The 23374-nt window shown below is 42.2% G+C and overlaps 13 protein-coding genes across 13 annotated transcripts; 4 read left to right on the top strand and 9 right to left on the bottom strand.

The window, feature by feature from the left end:
• Nucleotides 1–28: 28 nt before the first annotated feature.
• Nucleotides 29–729, bottom strand: KL911_001303 (uncharacterized protein; the record flags this gene model as incomplete). The annotated part of the gene is made up of 2 exons (XM_043196247.1): nt 29–54; nt 225–729. 2 exons carry the CDS (start codon nt 727–729, stop codon nt 29–31), a joined length of 531 nt encoding a protein of 176 aa, XP_043055876.1.
• Nucleotides 730–830: 101 nt separating this feature from the next.
• KL911_001304 (uncharacterized protein) lies at nt 831–1803 on the bottom strand (the record flags this gene model as incomplete). Its single annotated transcript, XM_043196248.1, has 2 exons — nt 831–853; nt 1059–1803. 2 exons carry the CDS (start codon nt 1801–1803, stop codon nt 831–833), a joined length of 768 nt encoding a protein of 255 aa, XP_043055877.1.
• Nucleotides 1804–2214: 411 nt separating this feature from the next.
• On the bottom strand, nt 2215–3735 carry KL911_001305 (uncharacterized protein; the record flags this gene model as incomplete). The annotated part of the gene is made up of 1 exon (XM_043196249.1): nt 2215–3735. One exon carries the CDS (start codon nt 3733–3735, stop codon nt 2215–2217), a length of 1521 nt encoding a protein of 506 aa, XP_043055878.1.
• Nucleotides 3736–3889: 154 nt separating this feature from the next.
• On the bottom strand, nt 3890–5368 carry KL911_001306 (uncharacterized protein; the record flags this gene model as incomplete). Its single annotated transcript, XM_043196250.1, has 1 exon — nt 3890–5368. The coding sequence occupies one exon, from the start codon at nt 5366–5368 to the stop codon at nt 3890–3892; it is 1479 nt and encodes a 492-aa protein (XP_043055879.1).
• A 43-nt stretch (nt 5369–5411) lies between these two features.
• KL911_001307 (uncharacterized protein) lies at nt 5412–6245 on the top strand (the record flags this gene model as incomplete). Its single annotated transcript, XM_043196251.1, has 1 exon — nt 5412–6245. The coding sequence occupies one exon, from the start codon at nt 5412–5414 to the stop codon at nt 6243–6245; it is 834 nt and encodes a 277-aa protein (XP_043055880.1).
• Nucleotides 6246–6448: 203 nt separating this feature from the next.
• Nucleotides 6449–7087, top strand: KL911_001308 (uncharacterized protein; the record flags this gene model as incomplete). Its single annotated transcript, XM_043196252.1, has 1 exon — nt 6449–7087. One exon carries the CDS (start codon nt 6449–6451, stop codon nt 7085–7087), a length of 639 nt encoding a protein of 212 aa, XP_043055881.1.
• Nucleotides 7088–7192: 105 nt separating this feature from the next.
• Nucleotides 7193–11035, bottom strand: KL911_001309 (uncharacterized protein; the record flags this gene model as incomplete). Its single annotated transcript, XM_043196253.1, has 1 exon — nt 7193–11035. The coding sequence occupies one exon, from the start codon at nt 11033–11035 to the stop codon at nt 7193–7195; it is 3843 nt and encodes a 1280-aa protein (XP_043055882.1).
• Nucleotides 11036–11292: 257 nt separating this feature from the next.
• On the top strand, nt 11293–12741 carry KL911_001310 (uncharacterized protein; the record flags this gene model as incomplete). Its single annotated transcript, XM_043196255.1, has 1 exon — nt 11293–12741. The coding sequence occupies one exon, from the start codon at nt 11293–11295 to the stop codon at nt 12739–12741; it is 1449 nt and encodes a 482-aa protein (XP_043055883.1).
• Nucleotides 12742–12806: 65 nt separating this feature from the next.
• On the bottom strand, nt 12807–16520 carry KL911_001311 (uncharacterized protein; the record flags this gene model as incomplete). Its single annotated transcript, XM_043196256.1, has 1 exon — nt 12807–16520. One exon carries the CDS (start codon nt 16518–16520, stop codon nt 12807–12809), a length of 3714 nt encoding a protein of 1237 aa, XP_043055884.1.
• Nucleotides 16521–16921: 401 nt separating this feature from the next.
• On the bottom strand, nt 16922–18097 carry KL911_001312 (uncharacterized protein; the record flags this gene model as incomplete). Its single annotated transcript, XM_043196257.1, has 1 exon — nt 16922–18097. One exon carries the CDS (start codon nt 18095–18097, stop codon nt 16922–16924), a length of 1176 nt encoding a protein of 391 aa, XP_043055885.1.
• Nucleotides 18098–18375: 278 nt separating this feature from the next.
• KL911_001313 (uncharacterized protein) lies at nt 18376–19929 on the bottom strand (the record flags this gene model as incomplete). The annotated part of the gene is made up of 1 exon (XM_043196258.1): nt 18376–19929. One exon carries the CDS (start codon nt 19927–19929, stop codon nt 18376–18378), a length of 1554 nt encoding a protein of 517 aa, XP_043055886.1.
• A 128-nt stretch (nt 19930–20057) lies between these two features.
• Nucleotides 20058–22079, top strand: KL911_001314 (uncharacterized protein; the record flags this gene model as incomplete). Its single annotated transcript, XM_043196259.1, has 1 exon — nt 20058–22079. One exon carries the CDS (start codon nt 20058–20060, stop codon nt 22077–22079), a length of 2022 nt encoding a protein of 673 aa, XP_043055887.1.
• Nucleotides 22080–22121: 42 nt separating this feature from the next.
• Nucleotides 22122–23273, bottom strand: KL911_001315 (uncharacterized protein; the record flags this gene model as incomplete). The annotated part of the gene is made up of 1 exon (XM_043196260.1): nt 22122–23273. One exon carries the CDS (start codon nt 23271–23273, stop codon nt 22122–22124), a length of 1152 nt encoding a protein of 383 aa, XP_043055888.1.
• Between the last annotated feature and the right edge of the window lie 101 nt (nt 23274–23374).

Genomic DNA, 23374 nt, shown 5'->3' on the forward strand with positions numbered 1-23374 from the left:
AGCTATTTTCTTCTGCAGACCATTAATATCATATTTGAAATGCTTCGCCACGCTCTTGAAGGAGCTACCGGACGTAAAATTGGTGTAGAAAACTCTGTAAGCAGGAACCAGCATCTTGTTGATGTCCTGGTTCAGCTGCTTTTTGAAAAATAAAGGAAGTTTCTTGTGCTGCATTTTCTTGAAGTTCTCTTCGAAATTCTTATTGAACTCGTCAATCAGTTTACCAAGTTCCTTCGAGGTGAGGTTGAACGTGTCTCCCTGTTTTGTAGATGCCTGCATCAACTTGGTAGTCATTCTTGTCCATTCCGCTGTGGCCTTCTCCATCGCTTTCTTTTTCATTCTGTCTACACGCTGGAGACCCGTGTGTCCAAGAACCTGCTTCAGTTGACCACTGTTGTCCAGCAATATTTGCAGTTCATCTAAGTTAAACAGCAGGAACACCCCGAGGTCTTCTTCGCTCATTTTTGGCTTGTACTTCCGTTCCAGTTGGAAGAAGTTATATTCGATGAGATCGCCATAAAAGACACTTAAAAGAAAAGTAGGTTCGTTAGAACCCATTCTAACTTCCTGGAATCCCGGCGGTTTTGAAGCAGGTAACCAGCTGCCATTCTTCATGGTTGATATAATTTTCAATTGGTATTCTTGGAACTGGCACATTTTATTAGTTCTTGAGATAAGAGACATGAAGGTGTTGTTCAAAGTCTCGTTCACGTTGTCACCCACCACCATTTCAGAATATCGCTGGTCAATATATTTGAAAGAGACTGGAAAAACTGACTGGCAGTGGGCGAGAGACTCAGACTCTAGTTCTGATATTTGCCGCGGAATTATCAGATTGAGTCTTCTGAAAGCGCTTAAAATCAACGACAGACCGTGGTCGATCTCAAAATACATGGAGTTGTAGCTTGATTGATGGATTTCAACAAAACTAGAAAAGTTGTTGAACTGGTTGACGAAGTTTTCCAGAGAAGGCGAGAAAATCTCAAAAAGTAGCTGATTGATGTCGTTGAAATCATCAAAGAACTTGGAAAGAAAATGCGGCTCTCCATAGAGAAGACCTTGAAGCGTCTTGGAGTAATTAATGAAGTATTTTTGGCTTTTGTCCCCATCGTAGTAGTATGTCTGATCTTTGACAAGGGCGGGCAAATCTAAGTTGAGAGCACGAAGAGTTGAAAGATTATAGTCTGCTCTTTCCTTGATCAACGTGTCCAGCATATTCTTAGCACGACTGCGTTTCATGAAATCATACATCAGCTTCAGCTGTACAATGATATCGTCCTCTTCTTTGCCATACTTGTTACCGTTGTTTTTGAGCCTCTTGCTTAATGTTTTCAGCTTATTGATAAATTCAAATTTTAGAGTTACATCGGCATCTCGAAGAGACGAGTCAAGTCCTTTGCGCAAACCTTCAAAGTCATTTAAGTTCTTCGACTCCAAATCGCGCTGAATTTCCTGATATTTATCAACAATGTTGCAGAAGCTGGTTATTTGTGAGACGGAGTTTAGTCCACCAAAGGTACTCATTGATTTGTCTAAACTGCTGATCTCCTGCGCGTAATCCTTTATGCTCTCGACCAGCTTGAATATGCTCTGAAAGTTTTTCTGTTGCACTTTGAGACGGTTGATTTTGACCATCAGCGGGTTGATTGATTTGATCGCGAGAGCACTGCTAGTCGAAACCCTATGAAGCTTTGCAGATAACGTCGCCGTTAGCTCATTGGTCAATTCGAGATTCTCGTCCAGAATTGACATATCAGCCTCATCAACATCAATCGCCATTTCGGAGCCGGCTCCCGTGCTCATTGATGCGTTCAAAGCAGTCATCAATGAACACCTTATTTGAATTTATTTATTTTGTTGCTTGTTGGTGCTTCTGTAGATCGCCCCGAGAGTCGACGGCGCGTCGAAACGCTTAAAAAAAGAGCTGGACAATTTTTTTTTTCGTAGGCATAATGTTTGGCGGATCAGTATAGATTAGAGTTGTTGTTGGGGTTATGGAGGCGTTGCTTGGCGTTTTGCTCGGGCAATAGCACTCTACAATTTCACGCAACTCTGTCATGTATTGCTCCGTTTTCATACTGTGCCTAGAGCAGCCACGCACCTTATTTCGCTAACACTAGATTCAGAACCATAATTTAGAGTTTGATAGTAGAAAGGTGTACATTCGTTAAGAGACTTTTATTGTCCATATAGTAAAAGAATAACAAATTGGCGTTACAGTGATTCTAGTCCTAGAGCACATGCTGTTAGTATAAGTACAATGAATTCAATCTTGGGTATATTGGTCAGGGGAGAACTCACGATAGCCGCATCGCTAGACAGAACAGAAACATATCTCCTATCTGCTAGGGGTTGGGGGAACAAACCATAATCGATCAGTTTCTCAAGATCCCATTCAATGGCATCCTCCGTCTTGTAGCACCAGAAAATGAAGCCACTCGTTTGGTTGTACAAATCCAATTGAGCCTCAATCAGTTTTCTCACCTCTATTCTGCGTTCATTGGTCCACTCACCGAAGTCGTTTGCGTACGCGCAGCCACCTAGTTTTTTAGTAGATTGAAAAGACCCATCATACCGGGCGCCTCTTCCAACACCGTTTAGCCAGAATGCACAGTCGGTGATTGCAGCAGCCCATTCACCAACAAGCTTTGGTTTCTCTTCTTTGAGAATGGCCGATGTGTACGCTTTCAACGAGGCTATGTGCTCGTCAATTGTTTGTGACAACTGTCCAACATCAAAGACCTCATATCTGTGGTGATCTATAATAATGTTATAATAGTCCCCCTGATAGGTAGATGTGTTAGTATATCCGGTCAAATTACCCATTTGAGGGTATAAAGTGATATTGGAGGAATGGCTCACCTTTCCGGTAAGTCTGGTATCCCAGAATTCCGGAGCCATGAATGCATCATGGTACGCAATGTAGTTGTCGCTTTTTAAATATCTCATCTGTGTGTAGCTGTTGACGTAAAATTCCTCTAGTTTGTTAATGTTCAATCTCGATCCCAATGGCTCGTTCAATACTTGGATAGCAGAAACAACGTCTTTGTACTCTTTCCCACCGTACTTGGCCATAATGTAATGCAAGATCTCAAGCGAAAGATCAACATAGAGCGAATCTTTTTGCCAATCAACGTGATCTCTTAATCCTGAATTGTCAAACCCGTTTTGGGAGCCAGGAACTCCATGCAAATCAATCCAAAGGAACAGTCCATATTTTCTACACCACTGAATTGCCTTGTCCAAATATTCCTCCTGCCCAAAACAGTAGGGATCTGAGCTTAAGTGTGCAAAGGCCCAATATCCTATTGGAAATCTGACAGTGTTGAATCCATATTTCTTGATCTTTTCAAAATCACTCTCTACAATCCAGCTATCCCAATGCTTTTTTAGCCTGGCATGACACTCTTCAGTACCCAGCTGCTTGCAATAGTGATACTCATCAACTGGCACTGTTGCTTCCGTTCCATCGGCCGAAGCATCCCAATAAAGAGTAGGAGTTATATAGGGTTCTGTTACCATCCACCCTCCTAAATTCACGCCATACACTTTGTCGTTATTATAGTCGAAAGTGGACGTTACATTAATTGTGTCATTCTCGTCCCATGAACGTTTGGCTCGTCTCTTACCAATAAAATCTTTGAAGCTTGGAGATAACTCATATGTTGATCCAGCAGTTGAGGCATAAGCGCTGGCGATTGCAATCACCATGGAAAATGCAGCTATGCTCTTCATGTTGCATATGCTTGCTTTGCAATGAGTAGAAAAGTTACGCTCTGAAATGTGCGCTCACAAGTTTATAAATAACTGTATATACATAATCTCTAGATCTAGCGCCCAAACGGTGCCAGGGGTAAATTTTTATATTTTTTGATCAACGCCAGCTTGATTATGAGATCCCAAGTTGGGCATAGTTCGTATTTGAGTCGACATGCCACGTGACATGGCTTTTCAAAGGATCTGGCAGGACATGAGATATCTTCTCACTGCTGAACGGAAGCCCAATCAAAGCTTTGAAATTGGGCTCTGCGGAATCAACCTCGGTAATTAATCCTTTTTCCACAGTCATTTGATACTGGAATTCTTCATCATCGACAATCAGCTGGAATTTCGGGGTTTTTCCAATGGTCCACTCCCACGTAGAAAGCTCGTGTTGAATCTCTAGCACCTCTTTAGGAAGATCATTTACCTCGTTCAATTTGAGGATATGGCGGTCTCCCTGGACAACAAGGTTATCGTAAACCATGTCCTCGATTCCATCCGTTGGATGCAACTTTTTGAACGCCTCCACAGCAGTAAATTGGAACAATACGTCGCTCATTCCCAAATTTTCTACCGGACTAGGAATCGAGTCAGTGCTCTTGTCCTGGATGGAGGCTTTACGCTCTTCTGTCAACTTCAACAAAGCAGAAAGCCTTTCAAGGTCCGAATTGAGGAGCATTGTTCCATGGTGCAGTGATTTACCCCTGGAGATCTGGTAGGCGGAGCCACTGACCTTCTTCAAGCTGCTGCTGTTGACGATGTCTCCCCGATCATTTGTCGTGAGCAGAAATTTAGGTGCATCATAGCCAACATCGAGACCAACGAATTGATTAATCTCGTTATTCAAAGCGCTCGTGAACTCAACTCTGCTGAATGATTGTCTGCTGCTCATATAAGAAAAATTGAAATTACCAAGATCATGCACCACAGTACCTCCACCGCTGTACCTCCTCAGGATTGGGATCCCACGAATAGTGGCTTCTCTAAAATTTATCTCTCTGAAAGGATTTTGGTTTTTGCCAATTACCACGCAAGGAGTGTTCTTATACAAAACCAGTCTTCGAGACCTTGCATTAGCCAAGGGGTCTGGCATCTGGTCGTAAATGTATTTCTCTATGGCAAGATTGAGTCTTGGGTTGTTGAACTCGCTAACAACCATTAAGGGACTTGTAATTCTTGCAATGTCTTGTAGGCTTGTATTATGCTGGCGAGCTTGAGTATCGGTACGCAAGAATAAGCTGAACCGCTCGAGTTTCTTCTTGTCAAAAGATTGATCTGAACGAGGCATATTGAATTTTCTCATAAAGTCTTCTGTAGTCATTGTGATTGGTTCTTGCATCACAGATTCCGGACTCATAGACAAGTTTGTATCGCCCAAGAGTGGGCGGTTGGGTGTAGCGGAGCTTGACGAAAACACATCATTCTTATCCTTGAAAATTGGGAGGTTTGAAAAATCGAAAGGATCGTGAGTGACGGTTACAGGCTGTTCTTCCTCCAATCCCATTCCACCTGGGGTAAAGTCTAGGTACTCGTCAAATGGAGTATGAGAGTATAGTCTTCGACAATAGCCCAAATACCTCGATGATAAGGTTCCTATTCGAATCATGAACAAAAAATTTTAAAAGGTCCTAAATTTACTACTCTTTTTCATGGACAGGAAGCATACTGTTGAGCATCTCCTTTTGTCAAGGTCCTCAAAATTCCAGGATGACGGGGAGATATCAAAGCTCCTGGAGTCGAGATACTCGCTGACAGGAAGTCAAAAGAGTTATTTGTCCTTGAAAGCTACCGAAGGGACACATGGAAAGAAGCACAACCAGAGATTGATTATGACCGCAATTCAACTGCCGGGGAAACAAAATAGGTTTTCGCCCACAAAGACAAAAAATGAGTTCAAGTCATTCATTGCAGACAATCTTAAGTACCAAAATAGACTTATTCGCCAACTGCAGCTGAAGCTCAAGAAAGATCCAAATTTACTGAATAATCTGAACGACATCGCGGAGCTGAGAATTTGCAAGAATCTGATCCGTTATGAGGACTATGTCGAAATGAATAGGCTTTGGAAGGGCTACATTCAAGAGATTTTAGGTACGACTAATCACATACCCACGATGGTGAGCAAGCTTTCAAGCAGCGAATTGATTGGATCAGAACTTGAAGTTATCCAAAGTCGTTGCATAAATAATACTGGCACGAAGGGAATAGTAATCTGGGAATCCCAGCACAATTTTGTGATGGTGGTACCTCGAAAAGCAAATTGGAAGAGCGACATCAGTACAATAAAGCCCGAGTTCACTCTGAGGGAGAGAATCGGGGGGTTGAGGGTGATAAGCAAGAGAAATACGAACTTCAGGCTACATCTCGAAACTGAGGAGTCTTCGATCACATTTGAAATTATAGGAAATAGGTTGATGATAAGGAGCACTGATCGCGCTACTCGAAGGTTCAAAAATCATTCGGTGAAAGACATCGACGTGTGATGTATATATATTCTTACGGGTAAGGATAAACCGTTTTGACCTAATAAATAAAAAAAATTACTCGAACTTTTTACTGGAACGGAGGCGATTAAAAGAAATTAATATTTCGAATATTCAGACTAAAGCCATTAGCAACTTATTTTTGCATCTTAGCATAGCTGCCCGCAATATACATACTCTGTCAACTTACACATAACGCGAAAATGCAGAAACTAGTAACAAACGCTTTGAGACCTTCAGGTATGATGGGCGCAAATTTGCTCAAAACGACATCTTTTTACAGATATCAGTCATCCGCTCCAAACCCTAACCGTGCATCGAACAAGAAAAAAATGAGCGTCATTGAACAACAGAAGCAAAAACAAGCCTCGGAGACAGAAAAGACAGTCAATAGTGCCGAAGAACATGAACAGCGGAAAGTTGCCCCACCGTCTAAGCAAAAGATTAGAAAAGGATTTAGTTCTCTTGCAAAAGTGCCTAGCACTGACGCCCTGAACCCTGAGGATATACTTCTAGATACATTCTTTCAAGGTTACAAACCGCTCACTATACCTTTAAGACCGCCAACCAAAAAACGACAAACTATCCTCTACCTTGACATGGACGAAGGATTTCAAATGCTAGGAAACGCTTTGGAAGATTTAGCATCTGCTACAAAGGACACACCGGCCGTAAAGGACTACAATAAGGCCCGCTTCCAGTTCTCCAATACAAGTTTCAGTGATAACGATGGTACCAATGAGCGCCGCCCGAACCTACGTGCTAGATTGCCTGAGCTGAATAATCGGAAAACCAGGGGCCGTATGAGGGTAAATAGGAGTTTGTACAAGAAGAAGAAATGAAACGATGTTTCTGACATATTTATGTATATAGATAATTACTTTTTAATTGCAAAGCTAAACTAATAAATCTAAGTTCATTTCATAATACATATTATACATATAAAATTATTTATGATTTCTGGCCACACAATATGCATCCTGGACTTCAATAGCTTCGTAAATTCCTTCTAAGCGTGCCCAGATTCTATATTCATGTTCCATGATATTATCCACCACTTCTGTTTCCACAATGCGGTTTGGGTCCGCAAGATCGGTACGGATATAGGTGAGCTTGAATGGCGGCGTTCCACTGAATCTGAATATTATCTCAACATTGTCACCTTCTTGAATGTCTTCCTCTATGGAGTCGCCCTGGGATATTTCAACAGATGGAAGATCATAAATTCTAGCTTTCAGGTCTGGTCTAATACTGCTCTTGCCATCACTCGAGGTGAAGTTAACCAAACAATTCTTTGAAGATGAGTCTGAAAGCGCAATGATCGACAAATAACCTTCACTTGAAGCCCTTCTTTTAAAGTAGTTGGAGTTCACGTTCACTTTCTGCCTCTTTCCATTGAAGTCGTAGTAGACAGTAAATGGTGGAAGACCAGTTAGCATGTAATTGATGTGATCGCCCACACAATAAGATGTTATTTCTTTATGCTTCTTCAAGTTTTGTTCCTCAGGGTGTATGATGTCGTCTGTCAAATGCCGGATTTTAGGAACATCGTAGACTTGGATGCTGACGGATTCCTTGTCAAAGTCACTGCTAAAGCAGCCGTTCGAGTCGGTTACCTCAAGAATAGAAACCTGGTAAGCTCCGATCCTGAGGTGCTCGTAGAGATTCAAAAGGTCAATTTTTTCGGTTTCTATCCTGTTGAGTTTGAGAGTTCTCAAACCATCCTGCTCGTTATAAATTCCAAGCTTCACATCAAACGGTGGTCGTCCAGTTAAGCGGATTGGAATCTCTTCAAGGAGTTCCAAGTTTCCTAAAGACGAAACACATGTTTGATAGACTTTTTTGTTATCCACGAAACGGGCGGAAGGCAATGAAGAGACAGTTTGTTTCACTTGGATCTCTTCAAAACGATAATCACCGGACCTCACGAGATTGTCCAGTATATCGTTCGTATATATCGAATCATACACCGCTTCGAGGATATACTCATAATTACCGCTTTCGCTGGTCTTCAGCTGGATGGAGAAATACTTGTTGGAAATTTGTTCCGTCTTGTGCTCAATGGTTCCACTTGGATGTTTGATAGAATATTCGATAATGAATGGAGCCTCACCAATCGCCTGTAGTTCTATGGATTCCGGAGACAGTTGACAAAGAGTCGATTTTTGATAGCTATTTTGAGACAGCAAAGTCAAGTCAGGTGTCTCAACTATTCTCAGCTTTGGTTTAGGAAGATACTTGGCGCGAACTTGATGATTTTCTGACACCACGCCTGGGCACTGGTCAACGGAGTAATCCAAAAGCTCGTAAATGCCCTCCTTTTTTATAGGGAAGCCATCAGCTGGATTGAAGTCGTAAAGAACTTCTTCCTCCTTAATGGAACCATCCAAAGATGTGAAACAGTATTTCAGATTTGTCTTTTGACTGAAGTCTGCCTTCAAAGGCACCAGCAGAACTTTACCCTGCACAAAATTGTATGATTCTGACTGAGGGAAACTCAATTGAGGTGAGCTTTTGCGAACATCGATGTGGACCTCTTGACCTCTGAACTCCATACCACAATTGGATGCGTCTGTAACATTTCTTAGCAGTAGCTTGTATTCTCCCCCAAGATGCAAGCGGCCAGTCTCGATTTTGAATTGATGATCAACAATGTCAGAAATCTGAAATTTCTCGACTCTATAATCTGGATAAATAAGATCGTAGGCAATCTGATATGGGGGTTTTCCATCTAAGTGTAGGTCAATAGATGCCTTCTCAGCATGGCAAACATTCAGTCTAGTTACCTTGTTATTTTCGGAGAAATAAGCTCTAGGTCTCTGCTCGAAATAGGTGACGTAGCGATGTTCCTGACGAGTAAAGGTAACCTTTCGTTTGTAATATGCATCGCTCAGAGCCAAGAATTCGATTGCATAGCTACCTTCAGTAGGAGGCTTGTAATCGAACTCAAAAGTCGACGTCTCCGAACGTAGAACTTTGGCATCCTTTGTTGACAGAACTCGCTTCTCATTTTTTGGGTCTAATCTGGAAACTTTGTATGCCACCTCAAAAGGACCTGTGCCAATGAAATCAAACGCAAACTTGAATCCCGTGGTTCCAACACAGTTGTCCTCTATAGGGATTGCGGAAACATGCATGCGCGGAAGATTAGCCTGTACCACATTGATGGCGGATGTGCCAATTTTGCAGGGACAGAACTTGGACGTGACCGATTCAAGTACGTAAGTTCCAGGTTCTTTAGCAAGGATTCTTGCAGGTTTCCTGAAATCAAACACATGCGTCGCGGTCTTTGATTTTCCATGATCGCCATCAGCGGGGATAAATTTGATGTCGGCAGCATATGGACCTTCCGCTGATGGGTCAGAAACATGACTGGCTTTCAACTCTAGATACTTCTCTTCTCCTATCAAAATTGGGGAGTTTGGCTTAGATTCCACAAAATTGATCAGTGGCAAAGGATGCGACTTCACTTTGTAAAAATGATAGACATCACTTGGCTTTGGCGAGTACTCAACAATGTTTCCAAACCCATCAATGACCTTGCCAATGGTGTAAATAAAGTCACCTGCTTTTTCAATTTTCCGGCTGGCCAACGGGACAGTTATAACATGAGACTTCGCCCAGGATATGTTTTTGAGATCATTCAATTGAAAGTCTAAGGACTTCATATTACTTTTTCCAGTGTAATAGTCTTTGGCCAAAAGAGGCGAATGAAAACCTTTATCTTCGGGAACAATGATTGAGTTTGGAAGATGAGATAATTCACCATTTACCTCCTCCTCGTACACTAAGGTCAAAGGAGGAACACCAGTTACAACTATCGATAGTTGATCAAGTTCGTCATCAACGCACACATTCTTAAGCTGCTCCACCTCTTCGAAACGGGCATTTGGACACCTTGGGATTACCAGGTCTGACCTATAGTTGCGAATGTTTTTATGTTTCACATCCTGTGCCTGTCGGATCATATAGTATCCTGGTTTATCAAATTCTAGTTCTAAGTAAGAGACTCGTTCATCAATATAGTTGATATCCCAGCCTTGAAATTGTGAATAATCCGAGGACAAGAACTTCTTCAATTCTTTTCTCGTGTAGTTCAGTGTGTACTTGTTGTTATCAAAGTCGGTACGGACAATCTGTAGGAAGTCTAGTTCGCTCGAGGAGTTATATTTGAGAGGCACTTTCACTTTACTGTGATGCGAGTTCTGCAAACAGAAATTTTGGTTGAAAGGATTGAGCTTGATCGAGGAATCGGGTAAGAATCTAATCATTTTTTTCCCTTTGAAGTGAGTGGACTGGTCAAGAAGGTTTTGAGGGTTAACAAGGCCTTCAGAAATTGCTAACTCTTTTTCTGGGTGAAGCTTTTGCATGAGTCCAGTGAAAAGAGGGAGGAAAGAAAAGCTGAGATTGGTTGTCAGCAGAATTGTGACTGTATAGAGAACCAAAATCAAGAATACTGATGCATATGGTTTCAATGCCAATTTGGGGATTCGCAAAACAGAATTGGCCCACACAACCAAACCGTCCAAGAACATGTATTTAAAAATGAAGCTCCATTCTGGAGGAAGAAGGTTCACGGACAGAGAGCTGTGTAAGGCCTCTCTCAGGAAGTCGTTTTTTATCAGATAAAGATCGTATATCTTCCATCCCTGAATGAGAAAAAACAAGGACACAATCGAGAGACGCTGCGAAGTCACGTCTAGCACGGTTTCGGGTATCAAAGGTTTGATATGAGGCCCAGAATTTAATAGCGGAGACTTCAATTTTTCTGTATTTGGCTTTTCGTTCATGTTGTATCGCAGCTAAAAGTGCATTGATGATATCGAACTGCAAGTACCCTAGGGAAGCCTTTCTGATCCAAATCTAATTGTTTTTTGTACTTGGTTAAATTTTCAGCAGACGCGATGGATATGGCGTCGATCGACGCTTGAGGCGAACAGCTTAAATTTCTGATTTAGTATTGATCACATAAATTTGCACCCCGGATCCACTTGGACCACTTTGTCGCACCGTTTGAGAACTGGGACATAATATTTGACTGCATCCCATGATGGTGGAGTGGAGGAAACTCATCAGCTTCATTGGACCTGGTCTTCTGATTACCTGTGCATACATAGACCCAGGAAATTACAGTACTTCGACCAATGCTGGAGCCCAGTTTGGTTACATTCACCTGTTCATTATCTTTCTGTCCAACATTTTTGCCATTATTTTGCAATGTCTGTGCATCAAGCTGGGTACGGTCACAGGACTCGATTTAGCCCAAAACTGCCGCAAGCATCTTCCACGCTGGCTCAATTTAACGGTCTATGTGCTTGCTGAACTAGCAATTATATTCACGGATTTAGCCGAGATTGTGGGCACCGCCATTGCTCTTTACATCCTGTTTGGTATCGAGCTGAAAATCGGTGTGCTACTGACCATCTTTGATGTTTTGGTGATATTGTTGGCTTACAATCCTGATGGCTCTCTCAAAGAGATCCGCAGATTTGAGTTTTTTGTGGCCACTATGGTCCTAGCAGCATTTGCATGCTTCATTATTTTAATGAACAAAGTGGAAATCCCAAGCAAGCGCGAGTTGTTCGAAGGATTTCTTCCGTCAAAACAACTGTTCACCTCCAAGGAGTCAATATACCTGGCACTGGGAATAGTTGGTGCTACCGTGATGCCGCACTCCTTGTATCTTGGGTCGAATCTCGTGAAACCGAGACTCAAAGAGTTTGACTCCTCAAAAGACGCAGAGCCCTTACAGGTGCAAAGTGTTGTACAGGAAGCTAATGAAGACACTTATAGACCGTCGCTTGCAGCTATCGATTACTGCTTGAACTATTCTTATGCCGAGCTTGTCTGTTCTCTGTGCATTGTTGCCGTGTTCATCAATTCTGCAATATTGATTGTTTCGGCCGCAGCTCTTTACAAGAAGCCCGAAGCCATGGATGCCGATTTGATTAGCATTTATGAGCTACTGAGCCACTACGTTTCAACAACAGCCGGACTCATTTTTGCAATTGCCATGCTTTTCTCCTCTATTGCGGCAGGAATCATCTGCACCATGTCAGGTGCGCTTGTTGCAGAGGGTTGTCTCGAATGGAAGCTTAACCCGTTTTATCGGAGAATTATTACGAGGTCAATCGCCATTGTGCCCTGTATGGCAATGGCCCTCTTTATGGGCAGAGAAGGCATTGCGACCATACTCAATCTCTCACAGGTTATTTTGTCATTAATCCTACCCTTCGTTTCAGCTCCCTTGTTGTACTTTACCTGCAACAAGAACATCATGAAGGTAAAGGTGCAAGTTGAGCAGCCACAAGAGCTAGATAATGATATGCCGACAGAAACCTCCTCCTTGATCCCTGTAAATAAGGGTGAAAACTACAAGGACTTTTCGAATTCTGCCATAACAAATGTCCTGGCAATTCTAACGTGGGGAACAATAGGCTTTTTGAACATTTTCCTGATCGTTCAATACTTCAGAGGAGAGGATATACATTTCTAGAACTTCTGTATGATACGTTGTATATTAAAACATGTTCTAAACGAGACATACGTGGTTACGAAATGCTAAGCAACTGGCTCGAGTTTCCGGAACTCGTCGTTGGTTTTAGGGATTTCCGGGTTTCCTGTCTTGGTTTGAGTGTCTCCAGTCATACTCGTTGGGGGGTCTGTTGAGGTATTTTGTGATCGCTGCTCCCTTAAGTCTTGAGCATCCAGGAAAAATGCATTATTGATGAGTTTACGCTTGACCTGTGAAATTCGTCCGTTCGGAGGAACTTTTGGCCGATGGTTACGCTGTTTCAACGGCAGATCATCGTCCTCCAAAATCACCAAATCCTCAGGATCTTCGATTTCCACGAAATCGGATGGTGGTTCGCCTCCGTTTGGCGCAGAGCCACTCTCAGGGGCGTTTGGGGTGCCATTGGAAGCAGTAGGCAAACCCTCCGTGTCAGTGAGTCCCAATGACTGTCTATGTTTTTTCAACTGTTTAGCATACGCTGCCCTTGATTTGGACAACAGATCTTCGTAAAAAGGTTTCAAAAGACCAATTTGAGACGACAAGTCCCGCTTGCGCAACTTTGGGAATTGGACCTCTTGGAAATCCTCGTACTTGGCCTTTTTCGATTTAGAGTCAAGATGACTGAGCTGAGTCGACAGTTTGGAGTGAAGCAAATGGAGAGGAATGGTTGAGGTAAGCAAATTGAACTCTTTATCAAGTCCAAGCTCCTTGAACCCAAAGAAGTCTTCCCCAATTTCATTAGAGAAATCACCATTGAGAAATTGTTCGGAGTCATCTGTAAACAGGTTCTCCGTTATCTCTTGGATTCCTGGCCGCAGCAAGTCTCTGAGGAATCCTTCCAGCTTGAACTTGAGGTCAGTCAGCTTCTTGTTTTGCTTGGTCAAATGCTCCTTATAATGCGAATATAGGACATCGGGTTTCTCAATACCGTTTTCCTGAAGTGAAATGAGAAGAATGTCCTTGAAGCTCATTGGTCTCTTGCTTTTCAAAGGAAGCTTGTTGATGGAGTTGGACTCCATGTTCATTTTGAGAGACTTGACGAGATTTCCAAAATACTGCTCTGCCAGTTGAGTCACAATGGTCACACAAGAAGGATTTGTGGTCTCAAAACCGTTAGCCATGATGATGGTGCTCACAGACCGCTCGAGCGCGGCGTAAGCGACTTGGGGCATCAGCTGGTCTCTTGTTGGCAACTTCGATTGTGGGTCAATGTCTGCAGGCTTGAGTCGCTCTATATCAGGAGCATGGTATTGAGACTGATGTATGAATTGCGATGTTTGCATTTGTCGAATAATATTGATCTTGAAGCACACTTTTCTGATATCCTGCATCAGGGCGATGTTTTTGAATATTATTGAGTTGCTTCCTTTCATCTTGATGGAAAACTGCGATTGTGGGAGTTCATCCAACGACTTGCCTTGATTCATCATATCGGAAAGAATTTCATTCTCTATAGCATCATAGTCAGGCCCTTTATATTTTAAAGATGGAATGCCTCCGCCAATATCGTACTCGATCAGGTAGGGATCATCGTTTTCATCGAAATACTGCCGATTTCTGTGGAGCACAACTTTGGAGGAGTCATCAAGGTAGTTGCTGAAGTTGGACATCTGAATAGGATCTCTCAGTAAAGCATCTTCGTTCGGCTGGATCTTTCCACCCTTGAACAGGTTGGATCTCTGCTGGCACAATTTGTATCGCGTGTTGGAAGTGAGGGTTCTCCAGGTGGACATTTCCAGATCTTCATTGTCGTCATCTTCATTTCTGTCATCCTGTTGCTCCTGCACCTGTCTGTCTTCCATCATAGCTGTTCCATCATCGTCGTTATCTTCATCATCGGGATTCGCTGTTCCTTCCCTTTCTCCCGTCTTTTCTTCACTTGCTGCAGATACAAGGGGCGTCGAAAGGTTGGATTGCGTGATTGGAGGATCACTGGCATTTCGAGATTGGGGAGATCTCTTTTCAATTTGTTCTGTCGTTTGGTCAGCAGCCGAGGTATTTGTATCTTTCTTCCCCATTCCCTCGCCCATAGGCGAGTCGGAAGCTGCAGGAGGCTCGCTGCGATCGTCCTCTTGTAATCCTTTTCTGCTTTTCTTTGACTTCTTTGCGCTCGTGGATGACCCGCCAACACCCCTGCTTGAAATAAAACCAGGTTTCTCGTGTGTGTCTTCGGCTTCATTTTGCTGGGCAGCTGCTGCTGCCTCTTTTTCCACTTCTGCTCGATCTCTGATCACAATGTCCGGAATAAGCGGTATCAAAGACAGTGTCTTTTTTTGCATGGCAATAGCGTCTGCCCTAAGAAAGTGGTTGGGATCTGAATTATATATGAGGCAATTCTTCCAGATGAGCATCAAATCGTCCACAAATTCGGTCTTGCTGTTGTATTGAAAGTTCTTCAGCTTCTTCATCACAGTGTTCAAGTCCATCGGCTTCTTGATGATTTGGTAATAGTTTGGTGCCTCCCTTTTAGACACACGGTTCAGGAAAGCAATGGAGTGCTCCGTATAGCCCCTCAATTCCAAAACAACTTTTTCACACGCTTCGTAAAGCTCTTCCTGGCCAATCCGGTTGTAGCTGGCCCATTTCGAACGATTCTTCCGCACGTCCATGATCAAGTTTTTGAGCTCCAAATCGGTGAGATTCAATTTATCGCGATTCTCTTCGATCCGCGCAAGAAGGTTCTTGAGAGAAAGATTGGCAGCGCCGCCAAGCCCCATCAGCTTGTTGACGTGCTGAGAATCATCGGTGTCGTTTCCCGCATTTTCAACATCACTGCCGCCACTGTCCTTCGTATCGTTAAGCTCTAGGGCCTTGTCACTGCGCTCAAGCTTCCGTCGTTTCACGATATTGGGGAGATCGTTCTCAAAGCTGTGGTACACCTTGTTAAAACTTTTGATAAGCTTAAGTTCGTTTTGTCTCTCAAAATTCGATTCAATAGCAGACGCTGTACCCAAAATTGGATGCACCATTGAGCCAATGGCTTCATCGGTCGAACTCACAGGTTCCGCGGTGGATGGAAATTCGGGCCGAGCAAGCAAGAGCTGTGCGTTAACCACAAATTTCAGCTGGCCTTGCTCATTTTCTTCCAGCTCCCCTTGTTCGGGAATGTCACGATATCTATCCACTTTTAGTGTCGCGTCTTTGTCAGCGGAATCGCTGATTTCGACAACGTCGCTTTCGGACCCATCTCGATTGCTTTTCGGCTCTTGTTGCCTTTCATTGTACTCGTTGTCCTCGTCCTCGTCGTCATAATTATCCTCTTCGTTCCTTGTAGCGTTCATTGATGAAGGCTGGGGAAATAGTGGTTTCTCCTCGGCATCCTCGAACTTCTCATCGTCTTCGCTCTCTTCCAGAATATCAAAGGCAGCAAATTTCGTATCTTGCACCTTTTCGTCGCCAAAGTAATAATCAACAGCTTTTTCGTAGAGCAGATATCGTATTGTAGCGCAGAGATTCCTGGTGGACCTCGTCCCTTGTTTCAAATATATTTCCTCTGTCCCAGAGGAGGATATATCCTCGATCTCTTTGTCTGCTAGGCTGGGTCCTTGCTCAAATTCCAAAAAAAGGTTGTTGTTGATGAAGGCATCCCAGAGTTTAATCCGAATCTTCGCATCCTTGAATCTATGTAGGATCAAGTCAAGCAGATTAAACTGCTGCGAAGTTAAATAGCAGTTGAAAACCCCATCTTTAAAAAGACGATCTGTAAGACCATAGAGCTTTTTTGTGTCGCTTTTTTGAAAAGCAGCAAGCTTAGGGTCCATTATCAATCTGTGCAAGAAACCTAAAAAAATATCAGCGTCTTCAATGATAAAGTTTATTCTGACTCCCAATTGAAGCTTTGCAGTCAAATTGTAACAGCCCTACCTCAAAACTAGTCCACCTATGTATATCTATCAAAAATGAGAAGGTCTAAAAAAGGCTTCAATTGGCTGACCAGGTTCGGTATACACGATGTACTAGCTTCGTTGATTAATTTTCAATTTTTGTAACTTTAAAGCTATAAAAGTTTGCACAGCCCAGCTAATCCGTTATTCTAAATTCAAGTCAGTAACCTAGATCGTGTAGGCAGGGCACCTAATAATAAATTACAATCGAGCATCATGGGTGATCAAGAGTCATACCATATCCATGGACGCTGTGGTAAAATAACCTTCGACAATCGTTAGGTTGGCGGCCCACGATTGTCACGGGAATAGTCATGTTGCTGTTGAAACTGAGGAAACTGCATTAGACCAGGGGGAGGTGGAGGCCTATGCAAGTTCGTCACATTCATATGGGGGTCGTTAGGATTTGCAAGATTCTGTACACCCACAGGCAAGCTAAATTCTGGTGGGGGAGGCATCGATGGATGTTGAGGAGCCCCTTGAAAATTAGGATATGGGGGGAACTGTGGAGGAATTTGAGGATTGGAACCTATCACTCCAGGGAGCATTCCTGGTAAAGGAGGCAGTTTACCATCTTGGATAAGTTTCCATAATTCAGGCGGAGGCGGCGGCAGGCCTGCTGGATTGAAACCCATGGGCGCACCTGGAAATCTTTGGCCTTGCTGATTGCCTATCGGTAAACCAGGAGGTAGCACTGCTCCATAGGGCGGCACATAAGAAGGGGCAGAGGTGTTGCGGGCCCTCTCATTTTGAGACGTATAGTTCTGAGAAGGATTTGGCGGTGCGAAGTTGGATTGCGGAGCTTGATTAGGCAACTCCAAACTATTATCAGACTGAAATAATCGCTCGAACTTGGATGTTTCTGGGGTTCTTGTCTGTATGTTTGGTTGGGGTAGAACTTTAGAAAGATCCTGCTTCAATTCAACGTTACTTTTGAGTAGGTTGTCAAAGAACTGCCGATTAAGATGATCCTTTAGCTCCAGCTCCTTATCGAATTGATAATCTTCTGCGGATGAGGACGCTGTTATCTCCTCTTTCAAGGTGTGCTCTTCATTTGCTAGGTTTCCCTGTACGTTCTCGTCGTCTTTGAGCTGATCGTAATAGCCATTTTTCATGTGAAACTCTCTTTTTTCCCTTTCAAAATCTTCGTACGTATGCGATCCGATACTGCTGTAGCCGGCAAAAGTGCTATCCACTCGGAAATCTGTCTCGTCCAGCCACTCTGGAACTTCTTCTTCCGAGTTTTCCTCAGCAGCGGGTTTATATGAAGTCTTCTTTTTGAAACTATTCTGACCTTTTTGATTTCCTCGGTTCAGGCCAACATTGATTTTGTGAATCAGTTTTGCATTGAACCTCCAGAATTCCTTGTCAGGAAGATGGGTATCTCGAAAAATGACACCTTTTGATTGAAAGCTAAAAAGCTCTTCTAGAGAGTATGTGACCTTGGAACTCATCGAAAAGCCTGTTGTTGATTATCTTGCCGCTCTCTTCAAATCCTTTTGGATAGCCGCCAGGTGGTTCTTGAACTGGTTTTCAGAGTGGGATGCACTAGTTGTATAATCCTCGTTACAAGGGTTTAAATGAATATGGTTCTAGGGTCGCAAATGTGTTGTACTTTATTTTTTCGCCCAGATAAATTAGCATGAAAATTGACTATGCTTAAATACATAAATTAAAAATTGATCGCTTACATTCATTGATATAGATATTTACATTAGGAGTTCATCATTTTTCACTCAACTTCCAGGCTAGCATACCAGTCTGTTGTAAACCAGTATCTGTCCAGCTTCCTGAGATTCGATTTAAGAGTAAACACTTTTTTAGGAATTCCGCAATCGACAACAAAATGTTTTAATTCCTCTCTTGTGAAATAGCCAAATCGATAGAGACTTAGAATGGAGCTCAAAGGTATTCCGACGGAGACCAAATAGTTGCAGAAGATATGTGAGTCAAAGTCTGCCGTGCCCGAAGAAGCATCTAATCCTGATGGGATGTCTAAAGACAGTATGGAGACGTTGCACTTGTTGCACCATTCAACTATCTCTTTCGACCGATCTACTTCTGGCTCAAGTAAATCACTCAAGTTCGTATCGTAACCTTGAAGTCCATCGATTATCAATTCTAATGGAGAATCGAGTTTTTCCAACACAGAGTTAAGTTCCCTGGTGTCGCTGACCAGCTTTCCTCCGATATTCGTTAAAATGTCGAGGTTCTCCTTCACTAATGGAAGAATCTCATCTTCAGAATGCTCAAAATCGTGTAGGACATAAACTAGTATTCTTATTCCGTGATTGAACAGTTGTCTTCCAGCCGAAAGAGCTCGGGCTCCAGTTATATTATTGCCTGCAAGTATCAACATCAAGGGTGGTGAATTATGGTTCATTTTCGATAACCTAAAATCGCCTGTTATTTCTTTAATAATTAGCTCCGCTAGACTTTTGCCTGTATCAGATGTCAATTGACGATCGGTCAGTCCAAAGTTGTCAGAACTTAGTTGAAGAACATCTGCCAGTTGTATCGGAGAGCACGTCGGAACTGGTTCTCTGTCCTTTGAAAACAATTTGATGCTTGATCCCAAGACTGGTGTGGCACTTTTGCGCTGATGGACAATCTCTGAGTTACCGCTGTATGTTCTACTCTCAATTTCTTGGGAACCAGAGATTTTGTGTTCACGAGCTGAGTTGGAAATAATATGATCCCATTCATCTTTTTCCTTGTTATCCAGTACCATCTCTGTATTGTCATAATTCACTTTCTCGTTAGTTCTATTATGGCCGACAAGTCTATTGGTTGGATCGACCTTGTCTAACTTGGACAATTCTCTGAAAACTGACTGCTTATCAAATTTTTGTAGATTGGAAGCAAAATCAAAAACTTCCATCTCCTTCAGTCTCCCTGGATTCTCATGCTGCCAATCAATCTCGTTAGACCGGTAATTATACGGCAAATTAGGATCTTGAGAAGCTTTTGGTTTTTCTTTCTTATTCTTGAGTTTTCCTGTCGCTGTCGGTGTTCCAGATCTAGTACCACCATTTTCATTTTCTTTGTCTTGTTTGTTCTTCTTCTTTTCTTTCTTCTTCCTCGGAGGTAAAGCCAGAACCTTCAAGTCTTTTATGTCAGAGCCTTTTATAAGCATGTCTTTATCCTTGTGCTCAACTCCATTCGCGTAAGTTACGCTAGATAACACCAAATCTTTGTTTTGAATGTCGGTTATCGTCCCGTTCAAGACCGTAGACGAGGAATCATTGAGTTCGATTTGAAGGGTATATCCGCAAAACTGTGACATCTTTGCAAATCTCAAGCATCAGTTGTCGAGAGAAATTTGTGTGAAGAACAGAATTGTTAGCTTTCAAACATCCTTACACGGCTAAACAAATTTGATAAACGTTGACGTCTGGAGATTTGATGCATAAAATGAGAAAAGCATCAGTGGAGTCAATCATTGACGACATTGAGCAGCTTTTAAAGATTCCCTCTTTTATTGAGAATTCCAAATCTCCTCCCCAAGTTATCTCAGCTCTTTCTAATGACCCTATCATTCTCTCCTGCGGCTGTCTGATCTCAGAAAAGTTAGAGGAACAACTTATAGGAGAGAAACCTTGTTTTAGATGCCCCACTTGTGGAAATCCTGAATCGAAAAAACTAAGACGGTGTGCTCTCCTGAAATCTGTTATTGATTATATTTCGCGGTTCAGGTCTGACACTGATTTTGGGGAGCAGATCAAGGAGGAAGCAAATGCCGACTTTGATGACAATGATAATGAAACTGGTAAAACTCTTCTATCAGCATTCAATGAGGTTTTAGGTGAAATAGAGAAACCATTGACAAGACATAGTTTTCAACCATTGGATGACCAACCAAAGACCATCAACGATTGCCCACCGATATCACAAAAAAATGATGATAGAATCAAAAACTCCTCAAGCCTTTCATTGCAAGCTCAAGATACCGAGACAGTCACCACACATGCACGACAGTCACAAGGCAGTCGCAATTGCGCTCAAAGTTTTTACTCCTCAAAACCGCTGTCCGGTTTTGTAGGATATAAGGAAGATCACACTAACGATAACTTCAAGGATATGAATAAAGAGCTCATATACGCAAAGAACTTTCCTCTTTATCGCAAACTTTATCAGCACCATACCCATCACTCGAATCTTCCTTTCAAAACAAAGCTATTCATAAATACTGATTTCTCTCCCCATCTCGATAAATTTGTGCTCTTGAGCGAAAAAAAATGGGAGGTCTACCATTTATCAGTCAACCATCCAGAAAGACCACCGTTGCTGCTATGCTGTGGAAACATCAACGGAGACTACGGAGAAACTTTTAGTACACTAAAGAAAGTTAATGCTAATGAGATCATGATGAATTCCAATTTTGGTGAAAATGCTAAAGATTCACTAGACTCGCTGGCCAATTGGGAGCATTTATTTTGCAAGATAACGGAAGATATCCTGATCATTTCTGGAACACGTGGGTTTGTTCGCTTTTTTGACCTAAAATATAAAGGGAGGCCGCTATATACGTACCAATGTCGCTTTCCTGTTAGATGCATTGATGTTTCTTCTGATGGAAACTACGCTAGCTTAGGTGTAACAGGTAAAGACAAGTTTACTGGATTCGAACAGGCATTCATTATTCTCTTGAAGCTTGAACTTTTGGAAAGCAAGTCGCATAGTTTTTGTTCAAATGGAGGTGAAAAAGCGAATGCAGCTGGACACCTGGATGACAATTTAAGATCATTTGACTCCCACAAATCGATAGGGCTGAGAACCCTACAAATCCAATATTATCCTTTCACACTTCCATATAGGGATCCCGTTTCTATCTTGAAATTTTCTCCAAATTGCGAATACTTGACTGTCGCGACCGCATTGGAATCAAGGTTCATGATCATTAGTATTAGGGATCCCACAAGACCTGTAATGGTGATGAAGTCTCAAAGAAAATTGGATACTTCTCTGGAAAGTGAAGGAATAACCGATTTAAGTTTCTTCCCTGATAACAGATTGATGACATTAACTTCTGTCTCGTACAATTCTGTGCCGATAATCATTGATACCAAGATCACGTCTATATCTGGTCCTGAGGGAATCGCGCATCCGAAACTTCTTGCAAAAGTTGAGGAAGTCGGAAACACTATACATAAATGTTGTGTGTCGCCCCGAGGGGACTCAGTTGCATACCTTGATCGCTCTGGAGCTGTTTACGTTATGTCAACATCAAAAATTGATGACAATGACAACAAAAGGTTAGTTATTGTCACCGATGTCAGCAACTCCTACCAAGTGAAAGAGGCAGCTTCCTTAAGATTCGATAAAGATGGCTACAAGCTTTATATCTTGGATAGAAAAGGGCTCCTCACGATTTCCGATTTCACAGCGGGTACGATGGAGGATCCTTCGATCACCAGATGCAAAATTATTATTTGAGACAGGATATACTACTTTGGTAAAGTGTGAGCGTTGAGTCGTTCAAGCACTAATGGTGTATACTTTCTTCAAAGCATTTGAATTCAAAAGATCGAACACCTGATGATGAAACTTTCTAGAGGTGAGTTTTTTGTTCCTGATGCCTGAAAACATATTACTTAAAGTTAGTATATTGAAGCCACTGGACAGCAGTTTAGATTCTTCATCCTGATGAAAATTGACTTGAAGCTTCGCTATGTTGATGTAATCAGAGTTCTTGCTGGAAAGAATAGAAGATATGCCGGAATATTTCTTGCGGTTCTCTTTATAAGTATATTCGAAAAGCAAGTTGTTGATATCCAAAGTAAAATCCAAAAACAGACGCCTCTTCTCTTTAGTGGATATGGGTAAGAAGTTAACGAATACAAGTTTGGAAGGGCAATTTGAAATATTCACACCGTTAAATTTCTCAATCTCATTTCTTCTGTTGTTACTCTCTTGAAGAGCTGAAATCAATCCATTTTGGAGAAGAGCATTTATCTTCAAGAACTGGTTTTGAATCATTGCATTGAAATCACGGGGCTCTATTTCAACAAGCTTTGAGTATTTGGGATATTTGAAATAATCAGCGATAATCAAAGCTCCCTTGAAATGAAGAAAATAGGAGTTAGATTCATCTCCAATATGACTAAGCTCGGGGGTCTCAAGAATAGAGGCCAGTCGCAGCAAACTCGTTCTAATAGTCAAAGCGGAATCATAATTCAACAGCAGGGGCTTTATATCTGCATCGCGTTCACTCTCGATAGCTTTGACTTCTAGCTCATTCGTCACTGTGACATATACAATATATCCCCGTCTATTGAGATCGTTGACAAGCTTTTGAACGACTATTGACGTAGGAGATCCAACAATCAAGACAGCTTCAAATCTCCTTCCATTTGGGAGCATCCGTGCCCTGCGCTGGGTTTTTGAATGGTGTAGGTACCTGTAAGTTCCTATCCCTCCAAGCACTGTAGCAAGGAAGACTGTTTTGAGATCTAGGCGTGAGAATTGACTAATGGATGTATCAATGATCGAGTGGTGGGTCGGCGTAGGAGGTGGTGTATTGTTAATCCAAATGGCTCTCATATGATCACAGGACCCCGCTATCAAGTTCTTCGATTGTTGGAAAACTATGTTAGAAAGGTCGAAAACTGAATCCACAAAGTCGGGCATCCTTTATAATAAGGCAACTGAGTCAAGAGCGAAAAAAAATATCGTTTTTTCGCAGATTTCTTTCTTTGAAATGTTCCATATAGTCTAGATTATATAAACTT

The sequence above is a fragment of the Ogataea haglerorum genome, assembly GCF_019207285.1.
Source record: "Ogataea haglerorum isolate 81-453-3 chromosome Unknown 81-453-3_NODE_3_length_672639_cov_96.912891, whole genome shotgun sequence".
Lineage (NCBI taxonomy): Eukaryota > Fungi > Ascomycota > Pichiomycetes > Pichiales > Pichiaceae > Ogataea > Ogataea haglerorum.